This window comes from Hemicordylus capensis, chromosome 3, assembly GCF_027244095.1.
Source record: "Hemicordylus capensis ecotype Gifberg chromosome 3, rHemCap1.1.pri, whole genome shotgun sequence".
Lineage (NCBI taxonomy): Eukaryota > Metazoa > Chordata > Lepidosauria > Squamata > Cordylidae > Hemicordylus > Hemicordylus capensis.
Window position 1 is genome coordinate 291,568,693 of NC_069659.1, and position 22,699 is coordinate 291,591,391.

Here is a 22,699-nt window from a genome sequence, read left to right on the forward strand (position 1 = left end):
TCACTTTCAGAGCAGTCAGTTATCACAAAGGGAGACAATGTACAGTGAAGTTCTGCCGCAGCTACTGTCTAATAGTAGTCAGAGTCAGGTAATCGAATGATATTTTGATACTGAAGTGTAGGTGTTAAGAACACAGGCCACTAGGACTGCCTGGATGAAGTGGGAAAAAAATTATTTATTTTTTTTTAAACCTTTCTGTAAAAACATAATGGATGAAACAATGTCAAAGCTTGATGCTTTTCATATTTTAGTTTGATTTCTCAGAGTCTAGCCCTCATCTGCTCATGGAGGGCACAAACATTCATATAAAATACTAACCATGGATTTTGTTTTAATTACAGGTGGTCCTTGTTATCCGCGGTTTTGGCAACCACAGTTTCACATATACACGGATGGGTCTTAGAGACCCATGGAATTAAAAATGGGCAATTTCCACCTATCTGCAGTTCCTGGACCACCTGAAGTGACCTCCAGTGTCACTTCCAGTGCCATTTCCTGTCCAGAGGCAGCACAGAGTCATTTTGTGGCTCATTTTTACAACCCCTCCCCCGCAAAAAAAAAATCAGCAAAAAATCGGCCGACTTAGAGGCTTGGCAGGGAGGGGGCGTTGCTGGAGCGCTGGAAAGTAAGGTACTGTGCTGCTGTTCTTTTATTTCTGCTTCCCTTCTGCTTTTTTTGTGATTTGTGGCAAAACAAAATTTGTGCAGAAACCTAACCCCCTGATTCCCGTAGAGTTAAGGTTTCATTATTCGCGGTTTCCATATTCATGATTGTAGGTGGGAATGGAACCCCCACGAATGAGGGCCTCCTGTATTGCAATGCAATACATTGCAATGTATACATATGCAATACCAATTATATACAATACATTGCAATACCAATTGCATTGCTTCCCACACTCATGCCTCGTATTTGCACTGCCTTTTCAAATGTAGCCATTACTTACCACTTGACACAGGCCCAAGCTTGATCTAGTTGTGGGACCAACTCAGAACAAGCCCTGGGGCGAATTTTATTCCTTGAGAGACATGAGCCAAGTTTCACATTAGTGTTTAATCCAGAGTAGCTGCCACTACCTTGCTGCATATTTATATCCAGGTAAGTTGAACTATTCCATTAGGGATCTTTGCGGATTGCTAGCTTAATTTTTCCTTCACTTATCACAGTTACGATATTAAGGTAAACCATAGTGCTAAATAGTAATAAGGCTCATAGGCAGGAACATTTTTTTAATAAGCCAGGGAAATGATTCTTTAAAAAACAAATGGTTAATTTAATGAAAACAGAACATAAAATTAAGCATTCTGAAAATAAATACAAAATATCATGCTCCCCACCACAGCTACTAATGCTGCAGAAACTAGAAGCCAAGCAACAGGTTACAGTTTTATTCTAGCTGTAGTAATCAAGCTGCTTATATTGAGTTGGCTTATGCTTTTAAGCACATGCATGAAGTTAACATTACTTAAAGCAACCTTCATTGTGTAGCAAAATACTGCAAACATATTACAGACAACCGGACAGATTCACAAGAAAGCATACTTAAATAATGAATGTACTTTATCACTTTTTCTGTGCACAACTCTGGAAGCTGATAGTTGCACAGCAGCTCCCCAAACCACCCATGACCAAACCCACCCCCTCAATGCAATCATTAAAAATGATACATCATACATTTTCAAAACTTAGATATCAGAAAGAATGACATGCAAAGTGGCCCTGATCCCAGGTGGTTCAAGAGACAGGCTAATGTCTGGGAAATACAGGTGCTTGTATTTCCCATTGTACACAAGGAAAACCTACACAAGCACAGAGGAAAGAGAGAGCTCAGACAAGCAGTTACTAGGAAAAACACTTTTTATTGATTTCAGGAAGCAGAAAACTTTCGCAGAGTGATGACAATCAGGGCCACAATCACCGATGTGCCCAGCAGAGCGGCAATCACTATGGCACCAATCGCTCCAGGACCCAGAGAGCCTGCAGAAGACAAGGAAAGATAAAAGCTCAGGAGAACGGAAATGGGCTTACAGAACATGTATGCATAAAATCTATTTGGTATCCCTCTACTGTACTCTCTAAGTCAGTGGGTGAAACAGCTACATCTAGCTGGTGGACTGATCTAGGGCAGAGGAGAGAGAAAAGGAGCCTTGGCCTCCCCCCTCCACCTGCATTATGCACTCACTGAGATATTCATCATTACTGGTTGAGGCAGAAAGCTCCAGAACAGCACACAGCACTGCCAATCCTGGGATAGTAATTGGGGAAATATAATGAAGAAGTAGAAGTGGCTACATTCTCTAGATCGCCAAATGAGACAAACAGGAAATGATCAACAATCTGTACCAGAGATTAGAGCTCTGGTTTGGCAAGGTATGTAGCAGAATATTGAAATAATTGGATTTTGAGGATCTCAAAAAAAACCTCTATGGATTTTGAGGATCTCAAAAAAATTCTTGAGGAAAATCAGATCTAAGTCAAACAAAAGGATAATACTTTAGTGCTATCTTGTGTCATAGAATTCAAACTGAGTAGCCAGAGTTAAATAAGCAAAACATTGTCATGTTGAATTATGTGTAGGAAAGCACAAAATGAAGGAAGCTGAACTGTGAGGAATGGAAGTCACTTGCTCTTTTCCATTGCCGAACTAGTGAGCTAGAGAGAGAAAACTGGAATGGGCAGCACATGTTTCTGACATGGCATATTTTCTGCAGGTGCCCATCCTAAAACTAGGATTTCTAGCCCTAAAGATCATGGCTGACATGACAAAAATTGCTCAAAGGAGTCCCATTGAAATTAAAGAGACGTTAGACATAGTTATGTGTCCTTTTAATTTCAGTGGGTCTGCTTTAAATAATTTTCCTGTCAGCTTCTGAATTCTGCTCTTCATCCTTATATCTCAGTTTTATCTCAGTTGTGACAATGACTACTGAATAGTGTTCTACAGTCCTCTCAGTCATTTCTGCAGTCGCACTCTGAAGTAGATGTTTTGTTCCTGGCTTTACAGAGGAGAGCTATTTGCCAAAGACCTCCTTGCGAATCGAGGGCTGGACTAGGCTGGGACTTGTGCTTAGGTTTCCTAGATCTACATCTGTTCTCAGTTTCAGTAGCTGACATTCTGTGCGGCAATGTGAAGGGCATGCAGACAGCGACGGTGTTGTGCAACAGGGCAGTGACAGAATGACTTAAAACAGCTCCTGGGCAGTTGTGCAGAATCACGCTCTGCACATTGTTTTTCCACTGAAATCAATGGAAGTAGGTAGCACAACTACCAAGCTGCCCTGTTCAGCAAGCTGCCCTGCCATACAAGCCCTGTTGGGGCTGCCTTTCACATTGTGCAGCAGCCCTGGTGGGTCCCTAACAACAAATATCAGCCAATATTCCAAGCATCAGGGAGTTGAGATGCTACCGTCTTCATCCCAATGATTGTGACCTCCCAAACAACACAAACAAAGTAGTGCCCAAGAGCATATACCATTCCCATCATCCAGCTGGTTTAGGTGGGTTGTGTCCTCTGGCTCATAATCAGAAGTGTAAGGTGGGAAGCCTGGAGAATCTGAGAAGCGGGTAGTTGTGGTGGTTTCTAGGGGCCCCACTCCCGATGGTAGCTCTGGAGGATCATTCCATAGTGTAGGGATGGGTCCTTGGGGGTATTCTGCTGGAACAAAAACAGAAGCCCCAATAACCTCTTGACCAAACAGATGCTTGCAACACTGGTGTGCTGAAAGGCTATGAAGGCTTCCTGCCTTGTTCAGTAACACTCCAGGTTGTATCTTACAATGATTAGACAGCTCTGCCCATTGTATCATTGTATTATAAGCACATTGTATCTTACAATGATTAGACAGCACTGCTGGATAACATGTTAAGAGCCATTATTGACCCTTTTGAGCCCATTTCCTACCCTCAAAACAATCCCCATAAAGTTTGCCTTGTTTCTGTCTGTCTTTCCCCTTTCTATTTTATTGGCAGTTCACATTGGTTCAGTATTGAATCACAAGGCTTGATAGTCACTTACAAAAAGTAGAATGAAAGGTCATGCATGTGAACACACACACACACACACACACACACACACACACACACACACCTCTCAAACAATATTTGCAAAAATAGAACTTTTTGGCAAAACATTCAGGCAACAATAGTAGTTTGCTGTTCGGATGCTCCGGCACAATTTGTTTATGCAAATATTTATTTTTAAGTTTTAGTACACACTGTACATGCTGATCTAGAGGCAAACTACAAGTGATGTTTATTGCATTAATAAAATGCTTAGCAGAAGGGTGAAGACACAAAGTCAGGGAGGCAGAGAAAAAGTAAAGGAGAAGAGGAATCAATCTTCAACTTCCAAGAGGGTTAGGATTCGTGTCAGGTGAAACCCACAGAACCATCCTTGCTATCTGCTTAAATTAATTCTACATATTGCAGAAAGACCCCAGAAAAAAAGTGTCTAGTTGAGAAAGAAGATGCAGTGGCTGACATGCTGAACAGCATTAGAAGTATGTAACAGGAGCTGCGACTGTGGAAGAGTTTTCAGGGGAGCTCAACCAGGCTTGTTGCTTAGCAGGCAAATACATGTAGAGGAACAGAAGGTGGTGATTTTCACTGCTCTCTACTCCCTTCAAACAGGGGTGTAACTATAATAGGGCAAGGGGAGACAGTTGTCTGGGGCACCCCAGAGGCAAGTCACATGACTGACTCCCCCAGCCACGCACCCGCCCGGGCTTCCTTCAGTTGTATTCATCCTCCGAAATTGATGTGAGTGAAGACCTGGAGCTACCAGAACAGTGTGTCTTTCTCTATTACCATTAAATGACTTGCATCATCCAGAATTTACAAAACCTTAAAAAAAATAATTTAGGATGATGTTCTATTGTGGCACATAGGTTATATACATATAAATTTTGCTATGCTTTTTGTTACCACTATTGAGCCTCATTTAAGATTTCTTTGCTTCATAAGCTGAGCTTCAGTGAGGGGGGGCATTTTAAAATCTTGTCTCTGGGCCCACTCCAAGCTTGCTACACCCCTGCCTTCAAAAGTACTTTTTGACTTCATAAATATGTCCCTGAGGGTCATGTGACTTCAAGGACATGTTTCTGAAGTGAAGAAGTATTTTTGAAAGGTGGAGGAGAGGGCAGAGAAAGTTGCTCCCCCACCCCATATGCATTTTCCTCCTCAGCAACACACTGGGCTAAGCTCCACTGCAGACCTTTCCACAGATGCAGCTCCTGTTCTAACACTGCTCACAAAATCAGCTCATGTGAGTGGTACAGGCTAACCAGGAAGAACGGCCGTAGATCCTGTGAAAAGGAGATGGTGCTAACACAGAGAAGTAATCTGGGCCTTCCCAGATTAATTTATCCTGCCCCACTAGCCCTGATCCAGTACTAGCATTGGAAAATAGCATTGCTATACTTGTTTGCCTTCACCTTCTTTAAAAGAAAAAGAAAAACTGGGACAGATAAGCATGGCAGAGCTGAGGACTGCACACAGTATTCAAAGAAATAGAGAAACTAAGAAGGAAAAGGTTTGCATAATGAAAATACACTGGGGAAAAGGAAGAGTAGGCTAGTCTGTTCTCTGACTTGCATGGTCATGGTCAACTTGCATGACTTTTGAGACTTATGATGATAGACACACACCTTTGATGTATTTTGTCCAACAGCTGCATATTTTGCATTTAATTTACAGTGGCCAGATCCACATTGCCAAAAAACCCCCCCAAAACCATGGATAAAATAAAAAAGACATGGATCACAAAAAAAAAAGAAAAGAAAAGAAGAGAACACTAATCTGCATATGTTACTTTGTGTGTGTGTGTGTGTACACACAAACACACTCTTATATTAACAAATAAGAGCCCAACCTTTTCCAACGGCAACATTAAAAATAAAAACATACAGTATAAAATGTCTATCTAATTATTTTGCATCCCACCCACCAAACTGCCCAGTCACAGACAAAGACTGCTTTTAACCAAGTTATGCTATATCATATGTATTCCCTGACTTTGTCATCTAGGGTGGCCAGGTCTCCAAAAGACATACGGCCACCCTAATTTGCTGCCTCTGTTTTTCTGAACAACTTGAGTAGGCTAACCTAATGTATTTGCACAAGACCTATTTGTACATCTAGACACCATGCTCTTCTCTGCCCTGCCTTTGCTTGTCAACCTAGACATACTGAAGGCTTGATTTGTCTTTGAATTTTGCTCTGAATGCCTCTGCCTGCAGAACAACTACAGTTTCAAAAAACTTGCATTAGCTTCAACCAGTGGCACTCTTAGCCCTGGAGGCCCTCAAATTCTCTTTAGACTGTCCCGGGTGGTGCAGCTGCCGCTGGTCTGCACTGTGCCGGGCTGCCAAGTGTAATTATGACCTGTGCTGGGTGCTTTAGAGATGGGAGGAGTGGGGACAGAAAAATGTGGGAGCTATAATTGAGCAGATGGGTTCAAAGAACCTGGGGCCCCCCAGCTCCTGAGGACCTCCCAGCTCCACCCCTCCTTATTTTCTTCATTATCTCCCTCACTCCGAGGGGTTACCGGGGAGAGGTGTGAACTTGGGCCCCCGTCCCCTAGCTACGCCCCTGGATGGGAATATGTTAAGTTACGTGTTGAAATGTTTCTGCTACTGTATATTTGCATAAATATACCTCACATGTTAAAAATACTGTGTCAGAGAGAGAGAGTGTAGGGGGATGATGCTCAACTTTAAGTGGGAGGGGGGCCTCCAGTGGGGGCAGGCCTCCAAAGGTCTTTATGTCCAGACTCCAAAATGACCTAAGTGCACCTCTGGCTTCAACATCAGGTTGATTCAAAAGAAGCAAAAGCAGCACTGAGCACAGTTTGAGTGTAATTGGAGCCTTTGCACTGGTGATCTCTTTCCTGCCCACAGCCTTTGCTTCTCTCTCCCATAGCAGACATCTCTGCCAGGACAGCATAGGCAGGGCAAACAGCCCTATAACCAGGGCAGACAGGAACCCAGACCCTCCCCTGACTGTGCCTCTATGATGCCTTCTCAGGTGAGATTCCAAGAAAACGACGTTTCCTTTGATGTTGCAATTCATGTCCTGTTTTTTCCCCCAAGCGGGCTTTGGAGGGACTAAAAAAGCCTTTTCTGTTTATATGTGGCCAGACCCAGAAGGCAGCATTCAATGCTCATTTTGTTCAGTGGAGGCCCTAGCAGGGATGGGAGACATTCTACAAGGCCCTGATGAAACCACTGGAAATGTCACACCAACCTGAAAATTTGAACAGAGCAACCAAAGCCAGGCCCTCTAATCACGTAAGGTGACCATCTGGCCTAAGGAAAAATAAAGTTGAGGACCAAAGGAAACAGTCGCTTGCCAGTGGACAAAACAAGAGCTTATACAAACTGGGTTTTTAAAAAGAATGCACTATATAAGAAAAACTCGGGCCTTTGACCACCAGGGTGTTTTTCACACAGCCGGCTTTACCACAAGTTTACTGTAAGGCTTTACGGAGAGTTCGATGTTAGCCCCCCCCCCCAAAAAAAAGACACAAAGAGTGGATTATTTTACTCCAGGTATAAATTGGGCTACACTCTAACATGTAATGAAAAACCCGAATCATGTGTGAAGTGCTCCCCGATACCTCTTAAGGACTTCAGGGTAAATCAGGCCGATATGTGAACACAGAGGAGATGCGAGCTAAAAGCCCTGTGTGAAAAACACCCAGGGACTGGGGGAAAGCTCCCTATACCTCACTAACATATAAGATTCTCCAGCTTCTGTCCATCGCCGTGCTGCTTAAGTAATTGAAATGAACAGGGCTGAGCAGTCAGGGTCGGCATCAAAGGGCAAGAAGGAATCATACGCGAACTCAGTATAAAGGAAGCTCTTCATAAAAGGCCTGGCCCACTGAGAGGGTCATTTAGTCAGTCAACAGACCTATTTGGTTCAGTCCATACTTAAGGTGTGAAACTCAAATCAATGGCCTCTGTATCTTTATTAAATTCCCCGTCTAGCCCACCCTAATGGGTAGGAGACATTTAGCACTGCTGAGTATAAATAACCTCACAGAGCTGTGGTCAACTCTGGCCAAATAATTCCTAGCTGACCTGGAAACAAATCCTGCCACCATTTATTGATCAAGCCTCAAAACCTGATTTGAGAACTGCTGTGCACAGATACTATGCTCATGACACATAAAAATAACCACATATAAACATTTATGGACAGGGTTTTCACATCCCAGCACATGCTTCTCCTTCATAATTCATATTAAGACTGCAGCCATGGGACAAGGAAGATGTCACAAAATAAACTGTCCTGTGACGATCCTAGGCAATAGTCCTCATAATAATTAAATTCTACCACGCTTTAATCTAAAATTATTTTTAAAAATTATTAAAATCTAAAATTCTCTATAACTTGACTTTTAATGCAATTCAAATGACAAAATCGTCAGAGGGGGTTCTGCTCTGTGTGCAGATGCTGAGGGAAGCTCAACTCCCTCAGACCTGAGTAACTACAGGCCTGTCTCCAACCTTCCGTGGCTGGGCAAGGTAATTGAGAGGGTGGTGGCCTCTCAGCTCCAAACAGTCTTGGAGGAAACTGATTATCTTGACCCATTTCAAACTGTCTTCCGGGCTGGCTATGGGGTGGATTTGATTTAAATCAAACTGATTTAAATCACGATTTAAATCACGATTTAAATCACTAGCAGGGTGGATAAAAATCAAAAAAATCTGATTTAAATAAAAAAAATTGGATTTTTTTGATTTAAATCAGATTTTTTTGATTTAAATCGGATTTTTTTGATTTTTATCCACCCTGCTAGTGATTTAAATCGTGATTTAAATCAGTTTGATTTAAATCAAATCCACCCTGCTTGGTCGGCCTGATGGATGATCTCCAATTGGGAATGGACAGAGGAAGTGTGACTCTGTTGGTCCTTTTGGGCCTCTCAGAGGCTTTTGATACTATCGACCATAGTATCCTTCTGGAGCATCTGAGGGGGTTGGGAGTGAAAGGCACTGCTCTGCAGTGGTTCTGTTCCTACCTCTCGGGCAGGTTCCAGATGGTGTCCCTTGGAGACTACTGTTCTTCAAAATCTGAACTTTTGTATGGTGTCCCTCAGGGCTCTGTATTGTCTCCAATGTTGTTTAACATCTACAGGAAACCGCTGGGATAGATCATCGGAGATTTGGTGCAGGATGCTATCAGTATGCTGACACCCAAATCTATTTCTCCATGTCAGCATCATCGGGAGAGGGCATAACCTCCCTAAATGCCTGCCTGGAGGCAGTAATGGGCTGGATGAGGGATAACAAACTGAGACTGAATCCAGATAAGACAGAGGTACTCATTGTGCGGGGTTGAAACTCGGGAGACGATTTTGATCTGCCTGTTCTGGATGGGGTCACACTTCCCCAGAAGGAACAGGTACACAGTATGTGGGTGCTTCTGGATCCGAGTCTCTCCCTGGTGTCCTAGGTTGAGGTGGTGGCCAGAGGTGTCTTCTATCAGCTTTGGCCGATACGCCAGCTGCACCCATTTCTTGAGATAAACAACCTCAGGACAGTGGTACATCTGCTGGTAACCTCCAGACTGGATTACTGCAATGTGCTCTATATGGGGCTGCCTTTGTACGTAGTTTGGAAACTACAGTTGGTCCAGAATATGGCAACCAGGCTGGTCTCTGGGTCATCTCGGAGAGACCATATTACTCCTGTATTGAAAGAGCTACACTGGCTGCTGATATGTTTCCAGGCAAAATACAAGGTGCTGGTCATAACCTATAAAGCCCTAAACGGCTTGGGCCCTGGGTATTTAAGAGAATGTCTTCTTCGTCATGAACCCCACCGCCCACTGAGATCATCAGGAGAGGTCTGTCTGCATTTGCCACCAGCTCATCTGGTGGCTACTCAAGAATGGGCCTTCTCTGTTGCTGCCCTGAGGCTTTGGAATGCACTCCCTAGTGAAATAAGAGCCTCCCCATCTCTTGCAATTTTAAAAAAGTCTTTAAAGACACATCTGTTCACCCAGGCTTTTAAGTGATAATGTTTTGATTGTTTTAATGTTTTTAGAATATTGGTTTAAACATTTTTAAATTGCGGTTTTTTAATTTTCTTGTTTTGTTTTTAGCTAATGTTTTACTTTTGTTTTTATCTTCTTGTAAACCACCCAGAGACATAAGTTTGGGGCAGTATAAAAACATGTCAAATAAACAAATAAACAAATAAATAAAGTAAGTCACACATATGGGACAGGGCCTTCTTGGTCATTTCCCCCAAGCCTTGGAATGCCCACTCAATGGACATCCACTCCTCAGTCCCCCTTACTGCCTTTAAGAGGCCAGCAAAGAACTGGCCTTTTGCTCAGGCTTTTGTATTTTAAAGGGTGCTGTTTCCTTTTTTGTTGGTGGTGCTGCTTCCGCGTGCTGTATTTTCACTGCTTTTTTGGTGGTTTTTAATTTTGATAGATCTTATTGTTGCTTTTAATATGGTGTGAATTGTCTTGGGATTTATTTATTTTTTTAATGAAAAGTGGTATCTTTGTACTATTTCCAAGAAAGCTAGAAATGTTACAATCCTTATGGACGGAGAACTGGAGTGCCTGCAGGTGAGTGGAAGGTACCAGCAGACTCGGGGTGACCCACAGATACATGGGTTTCACAAAAATCTGAAGGGGAAAAACCCTAAGGTGGCCACCCCACCCCACCCAAAAACAAAAACACCCTATTCCCTCATGTTAGTCAACAGGATAGTACAGTATGTTTGTGAGCTCTGGTGCTTTCCAGATTAGACCCTGCAACAGGGCCCCAACGTATCTCAGAAGTGTGCTTCCACACTTCCTGCGTTGTGATCGCACAGTCTCTTTGGGGACAGCAGGGGTGTCGTTCACATTTCCAATGCCTTGTTTAGACTTTAATCGCTGTGATAGTGAGCGAGGACAAGTCGTATATCTGCCATGAGGAAGTGGTTGTTTTTTCGGGTTGTTAGTTTCCTTGAGACTGCTCCCCCTGCTGTTTACGTTTCAAATGCAACTTGCCTGAACAGAGACATTTTGCTGATGATGAGCAGCTAGTCTGGAAAGTGCCTCTGTCAGTTAAGCAGCTGGGTGGAGCTAATGGAAGTCAGTATTGAGGTTGCAGGAGGAGGGCTTCAGCAAAAAGACTGGGGAATTCCCCAGCTTGAAGAACTCCTTCTGCTTCCAAGAGGAAAAGCTGTCTAGTAGTCTCTAGAGAAGAAAATGCTGAATCTCTGTTGCTCCCTCAGTAGTCAGGTAACTGTTCTGTTTCTGAAGGGGAGGGGAGTTTGACACAGCTAATCTCTTGGTTTTATGAAGTATTGCCCTCCCAGATGCTGATGGGCAAGTTTTGAGGGAATTTCCTTACCACTTTCCAGATTTATGGGCACACTCTGGAGGTTAAGGTAACCACAATAAGACTTAACAGAAGAAACATGCCTTGGCCTACTCTGTAGCAATTATACTACAGTTTTCTTAATGCCCGGTATGATTTCCCGGTATTATTTGTACTGCTGGATGCCGTTCTTTTGAACCACAATGGGCAGCTTCACATGACATGATGAAAGTGGAACCATTGGTTCCCAGCAAGTACGCGCTTCCAGAGCGACCAACAAATTCCAGTCCTGGAATATCCAAACCTTCCATGTTGGGTTCACTCTGCCAGCCAACAACTGCCACCCAACTTCAAATGTAAGTTGTAGGGTGGTGGAGTGAACCTGACATAGCAGGGTCCAACAACTCGCTGGCACTGGAACTTGAGACTTGTGCCCAGGGGTATAGCAGAGGGGAGACGTGTAGGGACAGAGCACTGGTGCCCCTTGGCTTTTCTGGATGTTGGGTTGGGCATGGCCATGGGGACTGTCATGGAGAGCGCATGCACTTCTGAATTTGCAACTACATGACTGCTCATGCCAGGAGCATGTGCTCTTCAGGAACTGGCAGTTCCATTTTTGGTGTGTTGTGTGAAGCTGACCAATAGTACCAGTCTATTTAGGATTCTTGGCAGATGCCTGCTGAGCCTTTTCTTCAAGTCCCAAGAAGAGATTCTACAGCCTCCCTATGCAGCGCCTTCTGTGGCTGACCTGCTCTTAATTCTAGAATGTTCTTCTGATGCTTAACCCAGGTATTTTGCAAATTAGAGATGGGAGTGGGATGCCAGCAAAGGACAGGGTGTGTGCACAAACAGACCTTTGGGTAATTTGTATTTTATTTTATGTTTTAACATCTGTGTGTCATATTTCTGCTATGAGTACTCCAGCCAATTTACAGCAAATTAATCAAATTTTGCAACATCTACCACAGCAAATCTTACACTCCAGTTAACTGAGAACAACGTGAAACACAGGTCCTTTGCCAAGGCACTGCTAAGTACTTAAAAGATTCAGAGCCTGTGCCCACAGCACTTGGCTTAGATCCACTGCTTCCCCGCATTTGATAATTAAACATTTTCATGCTCTCTAAAGGAATCTGACACACTCTTCCAGTGTTGAAGCCATTTATCACCACTTATCTAACTCATTTTGGCCAGGGCATTGCTAAGTCCTATTGCGGTGAGGTCCCTCATCCACAGTACTTGCTTTATTTTCAAATTTCCCTCTTGCAGTGGCCTTGCCACCATGTGTGAGGGTTATTCATGTTGGATTTTGAATTATTTAGCAAACCGCCATCAAAAGAAGCTACCCTGCTAACTGGGCAAAGAGGCACCTTTTACCATGGTGATTCTCTTTATTTAGCAGGGGGAGAGTAAATGGCCCTATCCACCCCCAGCACAGTACTTCCAGTGACTGTTGCTGGTGTGTCTTATGTTTCTTTTTAGAATGTGTGCCCTTTGGGGACAGGGAGCCATCTTATTTGTTTGTTATTTCTCTTTGTAAACCGCCCTGAGCCATTTTTGAAGGGCGGTATAGAAATCAAATTATTATTATTATTATTATTATTATTATTATTAGGCGCCCTGGGTGCAGTCCCAAAAGACCTTGAAGAACACCTCAACACCATAGGGGCCACAGAAATCGCCATCAGCCAATTACAAAAAGCAGCTTTACTGGGAACAGCCTATATTTTGCGACGATATCTATAATAACCAACAGTATTGATGATAAAATTCAACCATCCCAGGTCCTTGGGAAGGACTCGATATCTGGATAAAACAAACCAGTCAATAACACCTTTCTGACTGTGTAAACAAGAAATAATAATAATAATAATACCTACTCCAGTTACAGTGCAGAGTGCAGAGTTTAGTTGTTGCAGTTATTTGAAGAACACACATAGAGATTGTTGTACAATCTAAACTTGATAGGTTTATTGGTGAAGTACATCCTCCTGTATTCTACCAAAGACAACTACTTGAAGAAAGAAACAGAGGGTCTAATATTGGCTGCGCAAGAACAGGCACTAAGAACAAATGCAATAAGAGCAACAGTCAAAAAATCCACAACAAACAGCAAGTGCCGCCTTTGTAAAGAAGCAGATGAAACAGTGGACCACCTAATCAGCTGTTGTAAAAAGATCGCTGACTACAAACAAAGACTGACTACAAACAAAGGCATGACAAGGCAGCAGGGATGATACACTGGAACATCTGCAAAAAATACAAGCTACCTGTAGCCAAAAATTGGTGGGACCATAAAATTGAAAAAGTTGAAGAAAATGAAGATGTAAAAATATTATGGGACTTCCGACTACAAACAAACATCTGCCACACAATACACCAGATATAACTGTAGTCGAGAAGAAAGAAAAACAAGTCAAGATAATCGACATAGCAATACCAGGGGATAGCAGAATAGAAGAAAAAGAAATAGAAAAAAATCACCAAATACAAAGATCTACAAATTGAAATTGAAAGGCTGTGGCAGAAAAAGACCAAAATAATCCCAGTGGTAATTGGCGCCCTGGGTGCTGCAGTTCCAAAAGACCTTGAAGAGCACCTCAACACCATCGGGGCCACAGAAATCACCATCAGCCAATTACAAAAAGCAGCTTTACTGGGAACAGCCTATATTCTGCGATGATATCTATAACAATTGACAATAAAAATCAGCCATCCTAGGTCCCTGGGAAGGACTCGATGTCTGGATAAAACAAACCAGTCAATAACACCTGTCTGACTGTGTAAACAAGAGATAATAATACCCACTCCAGTTACAGTGCAGAGTGCAGAGTTTAGTTGTTGCAGTTATTTGAAGAACACACATAGAGATTGTTGTACAATCTAAACTTGATAGGCTTATTGGTGAAGTACATCCTCCTGTATTCTACCAAAGACAACTACAGGGCCCTATGGTCATAAGGAGTTGATACCGACTCGATGGCACACTTTACCTTTACATTTTGGATAGGAAAGACCTAGTCCTGTCTAAAGGCTACACAATGGATAGGTGAGGAGAGAGAGAGAGAGAGAGGTTTCCATCTACTCTCCAAGAGGAAATGAAGAGGATTGACTCAACACAGGAAGTAGCTGAGGAGTCAAGGAAGGGGTCATAGAACAGAGGCAAGCAGGGACAGGTAAGGAGACCCTCACCAACTACCTTTACTCCCAGTACCCCGGTCATTAGTATAGTTGGTGCAAAACATCGATGCACTGGAACTCCATCTCCCCTCAACAACTACCACTACTACTACTTCTTCCTCTTCTTTTTGCAGCACATGCATTTGTATCCATACAGATTTTTTAAAAACAATGTTTGGAAGGATTACCCACTTCCTCCTGGGTCATCACTACCTTTGCCTCCTTTGAGCCCCACTGCTGTGTTGCTGTTGGACTCAAGGCTGAGGGCCCCACACACGGAAACAGCCAGTCCCCAAGCACAACCACTTCTCCTCCCCTTCTCATTTAAATAGAAAAGGAAGAGACAGAGTGGAAGAGAAGGTGGTGCTGGTTCCATCCCTCCCCTTTTCCACTGCAAGCACACAAACTAAGAGAGACAAAGGCTCAAGGAGGAGGTAGTGACAGGGAGCATCCCTGGCTACAGGGAGTAGCCAGAGTGTGTCCCTTCACTAATGCCTCCTGTTTTGTCCAAACAAAGTTTGTGATGGGGAGCACCGGGGTTGGCAGGAGATTCAGGGCACATGGTGCTAGCAACACCAATGCCCTTCGCCCTCTACTGTTTGTCAAATAAAGCAGCCTGTAGTGCTAATGAAGACAAGAAACTCAACTTCCAAATACAAGTTTACTGCCCACACTTCTTGTGGCTTCACTCTTGCAGTGCTTCAGTGCACTCACATTTACTGTCTGTCCTAGGGGCCTTTTCTCCTTTGGGAAAACAAACATTGACCTGGAGATACAAGCAAGCATTTCTTGTCAATCCCATTGAAGACTGATTATTAAGCTCATTCAGCGAAAGGCTGGAGTTGGAGCCAAAGGTAACCTGACTTTGAGCTGCTCTCCCAGGACAGGTAACAATTCATTCCATTGCTACAGTAACCCAGTGATAAGCAGGTAGGTAACATTGGTGGGATTTGGAGTGTTACATGTGTTGTAAGGTTGGCTGAAAATGCCTTAGCCTTAACTACCGTCTGCGGAGTAAAAATGCTGCTGCCCTCAGTGCTATAATGGAGAAACTGAGCTGGGGCCAACATCTGCTCTGCACCTAATGTCAACATGTCTGTCCCAGGGTGATGGTGATACTGAATATAGGAGAACAGCACCACACACTAGACTTCTTCTAATAATTCAAGCTACCTATTCCTTACCACTCACTGGAAAAGCCCAGTGCATCAAAACATAGACTGGTGGGTTGTGGGCAAAGCAAGCACAACTTACCTGAGGACTGTCTGTAGTTTCTAGTCCATCTAGACCTCAGATTGTTCAGGCCCTTCAAGGGACCAAACAGGCCCAATGAATCACACAGGCTTCTGCTGAAAACATGAAACTATTTCTCTAGTTTTCTCACATGGTCTCTCTCATCCTGAGGTCTTCTGGGCTTGCCTCTTACAGAGGCAACATTCAACAGGGGGACTATTCCAGGTCCTCTCCAGAAATTTCTGCTTTCATTTTGGGGTGGGGTCGGTGATTTTTTGGGGGGGAGTTGTTTGTTTGTTTGGCCTTTTGCTTAAAAGTGTGCCGTCAAGTTGATTTCAACTCCTGGCGCCCACAGAGCCCTGTGGTTTTCTTTGGTAGAATACAGGAGGAGCCTTCTCTCCATTGCCTTCTCTCATGCAGTATGAGATGATGCCTTTTAGCATCTTCTTCTATCGCTTCTGTGTAATATAGTACCAGTGGGGATTCGAACCGGGAACCTTGTGCTTGTTAGTCAAGCATTTCCCTGCTGCGCCACTTAAGGTGGGCCTTTTGCTTAGGGAGAGATAAAGACATGCAAGGAACAGTCTACCTGTTTGCACAGTGGGTGAGTAACCTGGCTCTGGCTTTGAGTATTCTGGCCAATAAGTGCAAAAGCATCGCTCTAATGACAGCTGAAGAAAGCAGCAACGTCCTGCTTCATTTCCTCCATTGCACGTAATAGTTAATGAAAGAGAAAGCAGCGGCATTTCAATGCTTTCCTCCCTTGTCGGTTACAATAGTCAGCTTGCTCAGCTAGCCATGGCTGTATTGGGTCTCTCGCAGAGCAGGCATTGATGTTCCTGGCGTGAGGACAAACCGGTGGGCATTTGGCACTTAATAAAATGTAGTTTAAATAAAAATTAACTAAATTTAATCAGACTGTGTCCTTTTAAGGTTTTACTGTTTTGAAAATGATTTCTGGTGGCTGTCTTGGAGGCACCAACTATGCACTACTGTTGAGAACCTGGGCAGGATCAGGGTTTATTTTTAAACTAATGAAACATTATGGATCAAGTGGGCTTGGAGAGTAGCCAAATGGCTGTTTGGGGTGGCCAAAAGGCTAGGAGGCAGGCCCTGAGCATCCACCTTGGAAACCTTTCTTGAACAGTTTCATGCAACAGTAAGGGTGTTGTCGGTAGTACAGAGCATAGGAGAACTGATCAGTCTTCAAAACAGCAGGTTTGTAGACATTGGCCAGATAAAATGAATGAATTGTTGGAAGTGAAGGACTATACGCGAGGCCAGACTAGTGAGTCAGAAGGCTAGTAGGTCAAGACACTGGTCATCTCTTCTCTACTGCTCTGACACTATCCCTTTGGAATGTAGATTGCTACTCTCAAGGACACTTCCTTCCTTCCAGCCACTTCCTTCCTCTCTCCCTTCTCTTCCTGTTCCTTCTACCTTGCAACATGCAAGCTCCTCTCCCCTGCACCATGTGTGCAGAGATGCAGAATCCATCTGCATCCAGCTAGCTAGCTAGATTAGAGATCCTCACTTTCCTATATAGAATGGAGTACTCTAATAAATACAATTCATATTGATTTGAAACTATGAACTGGCTCCAAGTTACTTTACTCTCAGCATACACGCATGCCTAACTAAATTCTGCTGTGTTGTGCCTCTGTGCACTCTGCTATAATTAATGAAAAGGGTTTCTCCTACCAGAGAGAATTCCTAACATGAATGTAATGGGATACCATGGCTTCCTGCCATGTGAATGAACTCTGGAAAGCTGTGGGATTGGAGGCTGCCTGCTCCCCATTCCCTTATCTCCTTGGCTTCATTCTGGAGTGGAGATTTCAACATTTCAGCATCCTGGCTTGTTTAAGCCACAACTCCACGACTTGTGTGAAGCCAGAAACTGTGCTTTAACTGTGCATTTGCAAGCCAGAACTGGAAGACCCTCTCATGAAGCAGGGTGAGGTGGATGTTGCAGGAGCGAACATGGAGAGAGGCACAGGCGGTGCAAAATATTGTCCTCCTGCCACCACAGGTGCCACCTGTAGGACTCCCAGTGCCATCTTCCCCCTCACTGGGTCATGCTATTCATTTTCCCCTCCTCACCCTGCTGGGGTGTTCTGCCTCTCCCCCCACCCACGCTGCCCCACTGACATGAACTAAGAACACACCTGCCTGGCTTAGTGGTACAGTCCACATGCCACCACTATTGCCTCAGCCGCATGGCCTAAGAATGCTGAACACCAGCCTGGAGACTGACCAAGCTGCCCTTTGCCTCCAGCAGCTGTCTTGGACCGCCCTTGAGCCAGGATGTGAAACCAGCTTCGGTGTAGTTTCATATTCTGCCTTGTTAACCAGAGTTATTTCCTAGCTTTGCATGATGCACAGAGCTGTGATTTCAAACAAGCTGGCTGCCTGCAGGGTGGGGGTGGGGAGAGGTTCATGAGCCTGTAGCTTTCCAGGGCTTGTTCACATAGCCAGGGTTTCCTGTTTCATCTGAACTGAACCAGTATCACATAGAGCTGGTTCAAATGAGATGCCGGTTGCACCATGCGATCAGGATGGGGTTTCACGTAGGCGTGTACACAAATCAAATTCTGCTATTCAATTAGAGGTTGAATCAAATTGCAGAATGTTGGAGATGGAGTTCCAGTACATCGACCTTTTGCACCAACTATCCTAATGACCACTAGGGACATTTGGAGTAGAGGTAGTTAGAGAGGGTCTCCTTGCCTATCCCTGCTTTGCCTCTACTCTATGGCCCCTATCTTGACTCCTCAGGTACTTCCTGTAGAGAGTCAGTCCTCTTCCTTTCCTCTTAGAGAATAGATGGAAACATCCCTCTCTCCCCCCCTACCTGGATGACTTTAAGAGGGGTTTGGATAACTTCATGGAGGAGACGTCTACCATCAGCTACTAGTTGGAGGGCTAAAGACCACCTCCAGCCTCAAAGGCAAGATGCCTCTGAGTGCCAGTTGCAGGGGAGTAACAGCAGCAGAGAGGGCATGCCCTCAACTCCTGCCTGTGGCTTCCAGCGGCATCTGGTGGGCCACTGTGCGAAACAGAATGCTGGACTAGATGGGCCTTGGGCCTGATCCAGCAGGGCTGTTCTTATGTTCTTATCCATTATGTAGTTAATGGTTAGGACTAGGTCTTTCCTATCCAAAATGTACTTCACCAATAAGCCTATTTAGTTTAGATTGTACAACAATCTCCATGCGTGTTCTTCAAAAAACTGCAACAACTAAATTCTGCACTCTACTCTGTAACTAGAGTGGGTAGCTTCCTTTTGGCACTTTGTTAAATAATTACAAACCCCAACACAGAACCATTGAGTTTATTCATTGAGAACAGCTGGCTGTCTCAATGAATTACCCTCAAATCACCCAAATTGATTCAGGTGGTTTGAGTGCCATTCTGAGTCCCATTTTGCTTGGAAAACTGGCCTCAAAATGGTGCTTTTTTTTCCTAGGGAGAGCTGGTCTGCCAGTTGGGGTCAGTGGGTAGACCAGTTTACTGAGGCAGGCAGGTGTATGCCAAGTCTGGAGCAGAGGCTGGTCTACCTGCCAACCCCAATCAATAGACCAGCTCTCCTGTTTTTCCATGGAGAACTGGTCTACCAATTGGGGACAGTGGGTAGACCAGCCCTCGGTTCTAGACTTTGCATGTCTGCCCGCCTCAGAGGACTGTTCTGCCTGCCAACTACAGGTTGCTACAACCCTGTCCCATTCACAGGTTGCAGCTGGCATCTTGTCTAAACTGGCCTATAGCTACACTATCACTATGCCAGCAAATAAGCTTCTCCATTAAGAACAGGAGCAGACTAGGCCTTTTTTCCTCATCAGTTGACAATCTTTTCCAGTCTGAATCTTGTGAATATTGTTTTGCTTCACTAGAAATGCTGACTGTTGACACTTGTCTTGTAACAAGGCAGTGACTGTTGCTGGTATCTATCTTGTGTTTCTTTTTTCTTTTTAGTATCTATCTTTGTGTTTCTGTTTCTTTTGCCCTTTGGGGACAGGAATCCATCTTATTTATTTATTATTTCTCTGTGTAAACTGCCCGGAGCCATTTTTGGAAGGGCGGTATAGACACTAACTAACTAACTAACTAAATAAATAAATAAAAGGCAACATTCCGACATCCTCTCCCTGGTCTAATATGAACTCCCCCCACCCCCCGACTCCCACTCCCACTAGCATGACATCTCATGCATTGAAATTAGCTTTTGTAAGCCCAGAACACAAAAAATTAGGTACTACAAACAAGAGACACATTTTTGGTATAATTCATCAAGGCCCAAAGGCAGAAGGAAACTTCCAGCTCAAAATGCATTTTTAAAGATGTTGTTATATTTAATTTAATTTAAATATTTAACAAGTTAATCAGAACTAATCAGCTGGCTTTACTTTCACTATTTATACATCTGGACTAAATCTGGTGCGAATTGAGGTCCACAAGTTAGATCTCTGGCATCTCAAATGTTCATGTGTCCGCCATCTTGGATTGGGGTGGATGTCATCATTACAAACAGCACCATTGAGGTGTCCCTGTGTGCCACTCACTGCGGCTGTTCCAAATTTGGTTCAAATTGGTTAGACAGCCCTCAGGTTAGTGCGCTTGCGCATCAAAGGTTTATGCATCCGCCATCTCGGGATGGGTGACATCATCACAAACTACACCATTGGGGCAGACCTATATGTCCATTCAGTTGTAGCAAATATTGGTTCAAATCTGTTATGTGGTTCACAAGTTAGCCCACCTGCTTCTCAAATGTTTACACATCCACCTTCTTGAATCAGTGTGGATGACATCATCACAATCTGCACTATTGAGGTCTCCCTGTGTGTCACTCACTGCAACTGTACCTAATTTGATTTAAATTGGCTAGACAGTCCACAAATTAGCGTTCCTGCACCTCAGATGTTCATGTGGCTGCCATCTTGGATTGGAGTGGATGACATCATCCCACACCACACCATTTGGGCATCCCTATGTGTCCCTACAGCTGTAGCAAATTTGGTTCAAATCGGTTAGGCGGTTCAAAAGTTAGCCCACTTGTGCCTCAAAGGTTTACGTGTCCACCATCTTGGATCGGGGTGGATGACATCATCAAAAACTACACCACTGAGGTGTTCCTATGTGTCCCTACAACTGTACCCGATTTGGTTACTATTGGTCCAGGCGTTGTGAAGTTGAGGGGGGGGGGAACACACGGATGGACACATGCAGAGAATGCCAGGTGATCTCATAAGCCTACTGGAAAGTAGGCTAAAAAGCTAAGCAAGAGCACATATGCACTTAAGCATGCCTTGGACATTAAATTATTGGTAATGGGCTACAAAGACTGATGTTTTATTATAGCTCTTATACACTCCCTTTAATTTGGAACTGAGCCCAGGCCTTGACCACTGAACAGACTTAAAGCTTGTCTAATTAATCAACCTGTAATGACAATTTAATAGTGTTGGCTATGAGATCATGCTTGGAAGAAAATGGTAGAGGTTCAGGTTATGTAATATATAGTGTTGAGAACACACTGCAGTAGCCCCCTCAGAGTATCAATTTCAACATAACCATGGTGTGATCTGTCTCAAAGAATAAGGATACTGCTGGAAAAAAAAATATTTTGCATATTTATGGGTTGGTGAACTCATGCAAGGCTGATGGAACAATGGCAACCAGTTATTCTACTGGGAAACTTTACAAGACAAAATGAAAGTGTATGTCAACAAGTAACATATATGGCAAGGGTGGCCAACCTGAGGCTCTCTAGCTGGGGATGATGGAATTTGTGTTCCAACAGCTGGAAAGCCTCAGGTTGGTTACTCCTGATCTATGGTTCAGATTCCCCCCCGCCACCCATTTTGATCTCTGTATGAACGATTACATTGGTACTAGTCAGGGGCAGAGCCAAGTTGTTGTGGGCTCTGGTAGATGTGTGCAGGAATTGTATTTTGCAATTCAATTTGAGTTTGAATCTAATGCAAAATACTCAAATCAATTTGAGTGATTAGGCTATAGGGAACAATGGGGGATTCTAAACACTCTGTTGTTCCCCATGGGTAGGTCCTAGGGATACCAAAGTGGGTTGGGTGGTAGGGCATGATGGGTGCTACCTACAACCCAACCAAAAAAAGAAATGGGCAAGTGGGTGATCTTTAACAATTTTTTAAACTTTCCCCCAAACCCCCATGGGATCCTATGAGGCTTTTTTAAGCAAGGCTAAAAAAAATGTTTTTAATCACCGGCTTGCCCATTTCTTTTGTGAGTTGGGTAGTATGCAGTTCCCATCAGACCATACCATCCAACCCATTTTGGTGTCCCTAGGACCTACCCATGGGGAACAACAGGGTGTTTCGAGTTCCCTATTGTTTCCGATGGCCAAAACAAACTGAACTCACGGAGTGCACACAAGTTTTGTATTGCAATTTGCAATGCATTTTGCGTCTCTGCCTTGCAAATTTAACACTGCAGATTAGAAGTACACAGCAAAAGGGATCTGTCCCTCCCAAAACAGACCACCACACATTTTTTCAAACACAATTTGGCCAAAGAAGAATAACTGACCCAAAATCAACTGCCAGCCACAGTGCCAGCACTACAGTCAAAACATTGGCACAAGTTGCTCTCACACGCAATTATGACTCCATTGCAACAGCTGCCACAGCAGTGCCCTTGGCAGCAAACATTGCTATAAACCCAACTAGAACGTCTTCAGCCACATTTTGACTGAACACCTTGCAATTCAGAACATAGATTGCAGAGTAGACCAGAGCAGTGAGTGAAGCACAAGTTAGTCAAGGCCAGATATGGAGCTCATTACAGTAATCACCAATAAATATTACACACAGACACATAGAGCTGAGCTGCCCATGTCCATTTCTTGCCACAACACCATCTGACAAAAAGACCAAACCACAACTCAAGGATGGCAGGCAGGCACCCAGCAGGCCTTTG

The 22,699-nt window shown here is 43.9% G+C and overlaps 1 protein-coding gene across 3 annotated transcripts in view; it reads right to left on the reverse strand.

Annotated features, from left to right (window-relative positions):
* Positions 1 to 1,839: 1,839 nt before the first annotated feature.
* SNORC (secondary ossification center associated regulator of chondrocyte maturation) overlaps positions 1,840 to 22,699 on the reverse strand; it is a 36,342-nt gene continuing 15,482 nt past the window's right edge. For 2 of the 3 annotated variants that reach the window (XM_053305261.1, XM_053305262.1), the window contains exons 4-5: positions 3,473 to 3,652; positions 1,840 to 1,977 (exon numbers count right to left, since the gene is read on the reverse strand). In XM_053305261.1, the coding sequence (XP_053161236.1) occupies positions 1,868 to 1,977; positions 3,473 to 3,652 (290 nt within the window). In that variant the 3' untranslated portion in view covers positions 1,840 to 1,867. Of the gene's footprint in view, positions 1,978 to 3,472; positions 3,656 to 7,732; positions 8,062 to 22,699 lie in introns of those variants that run through there. The other variant, XM_053305264.1, reaches the window with a different exon arrangement.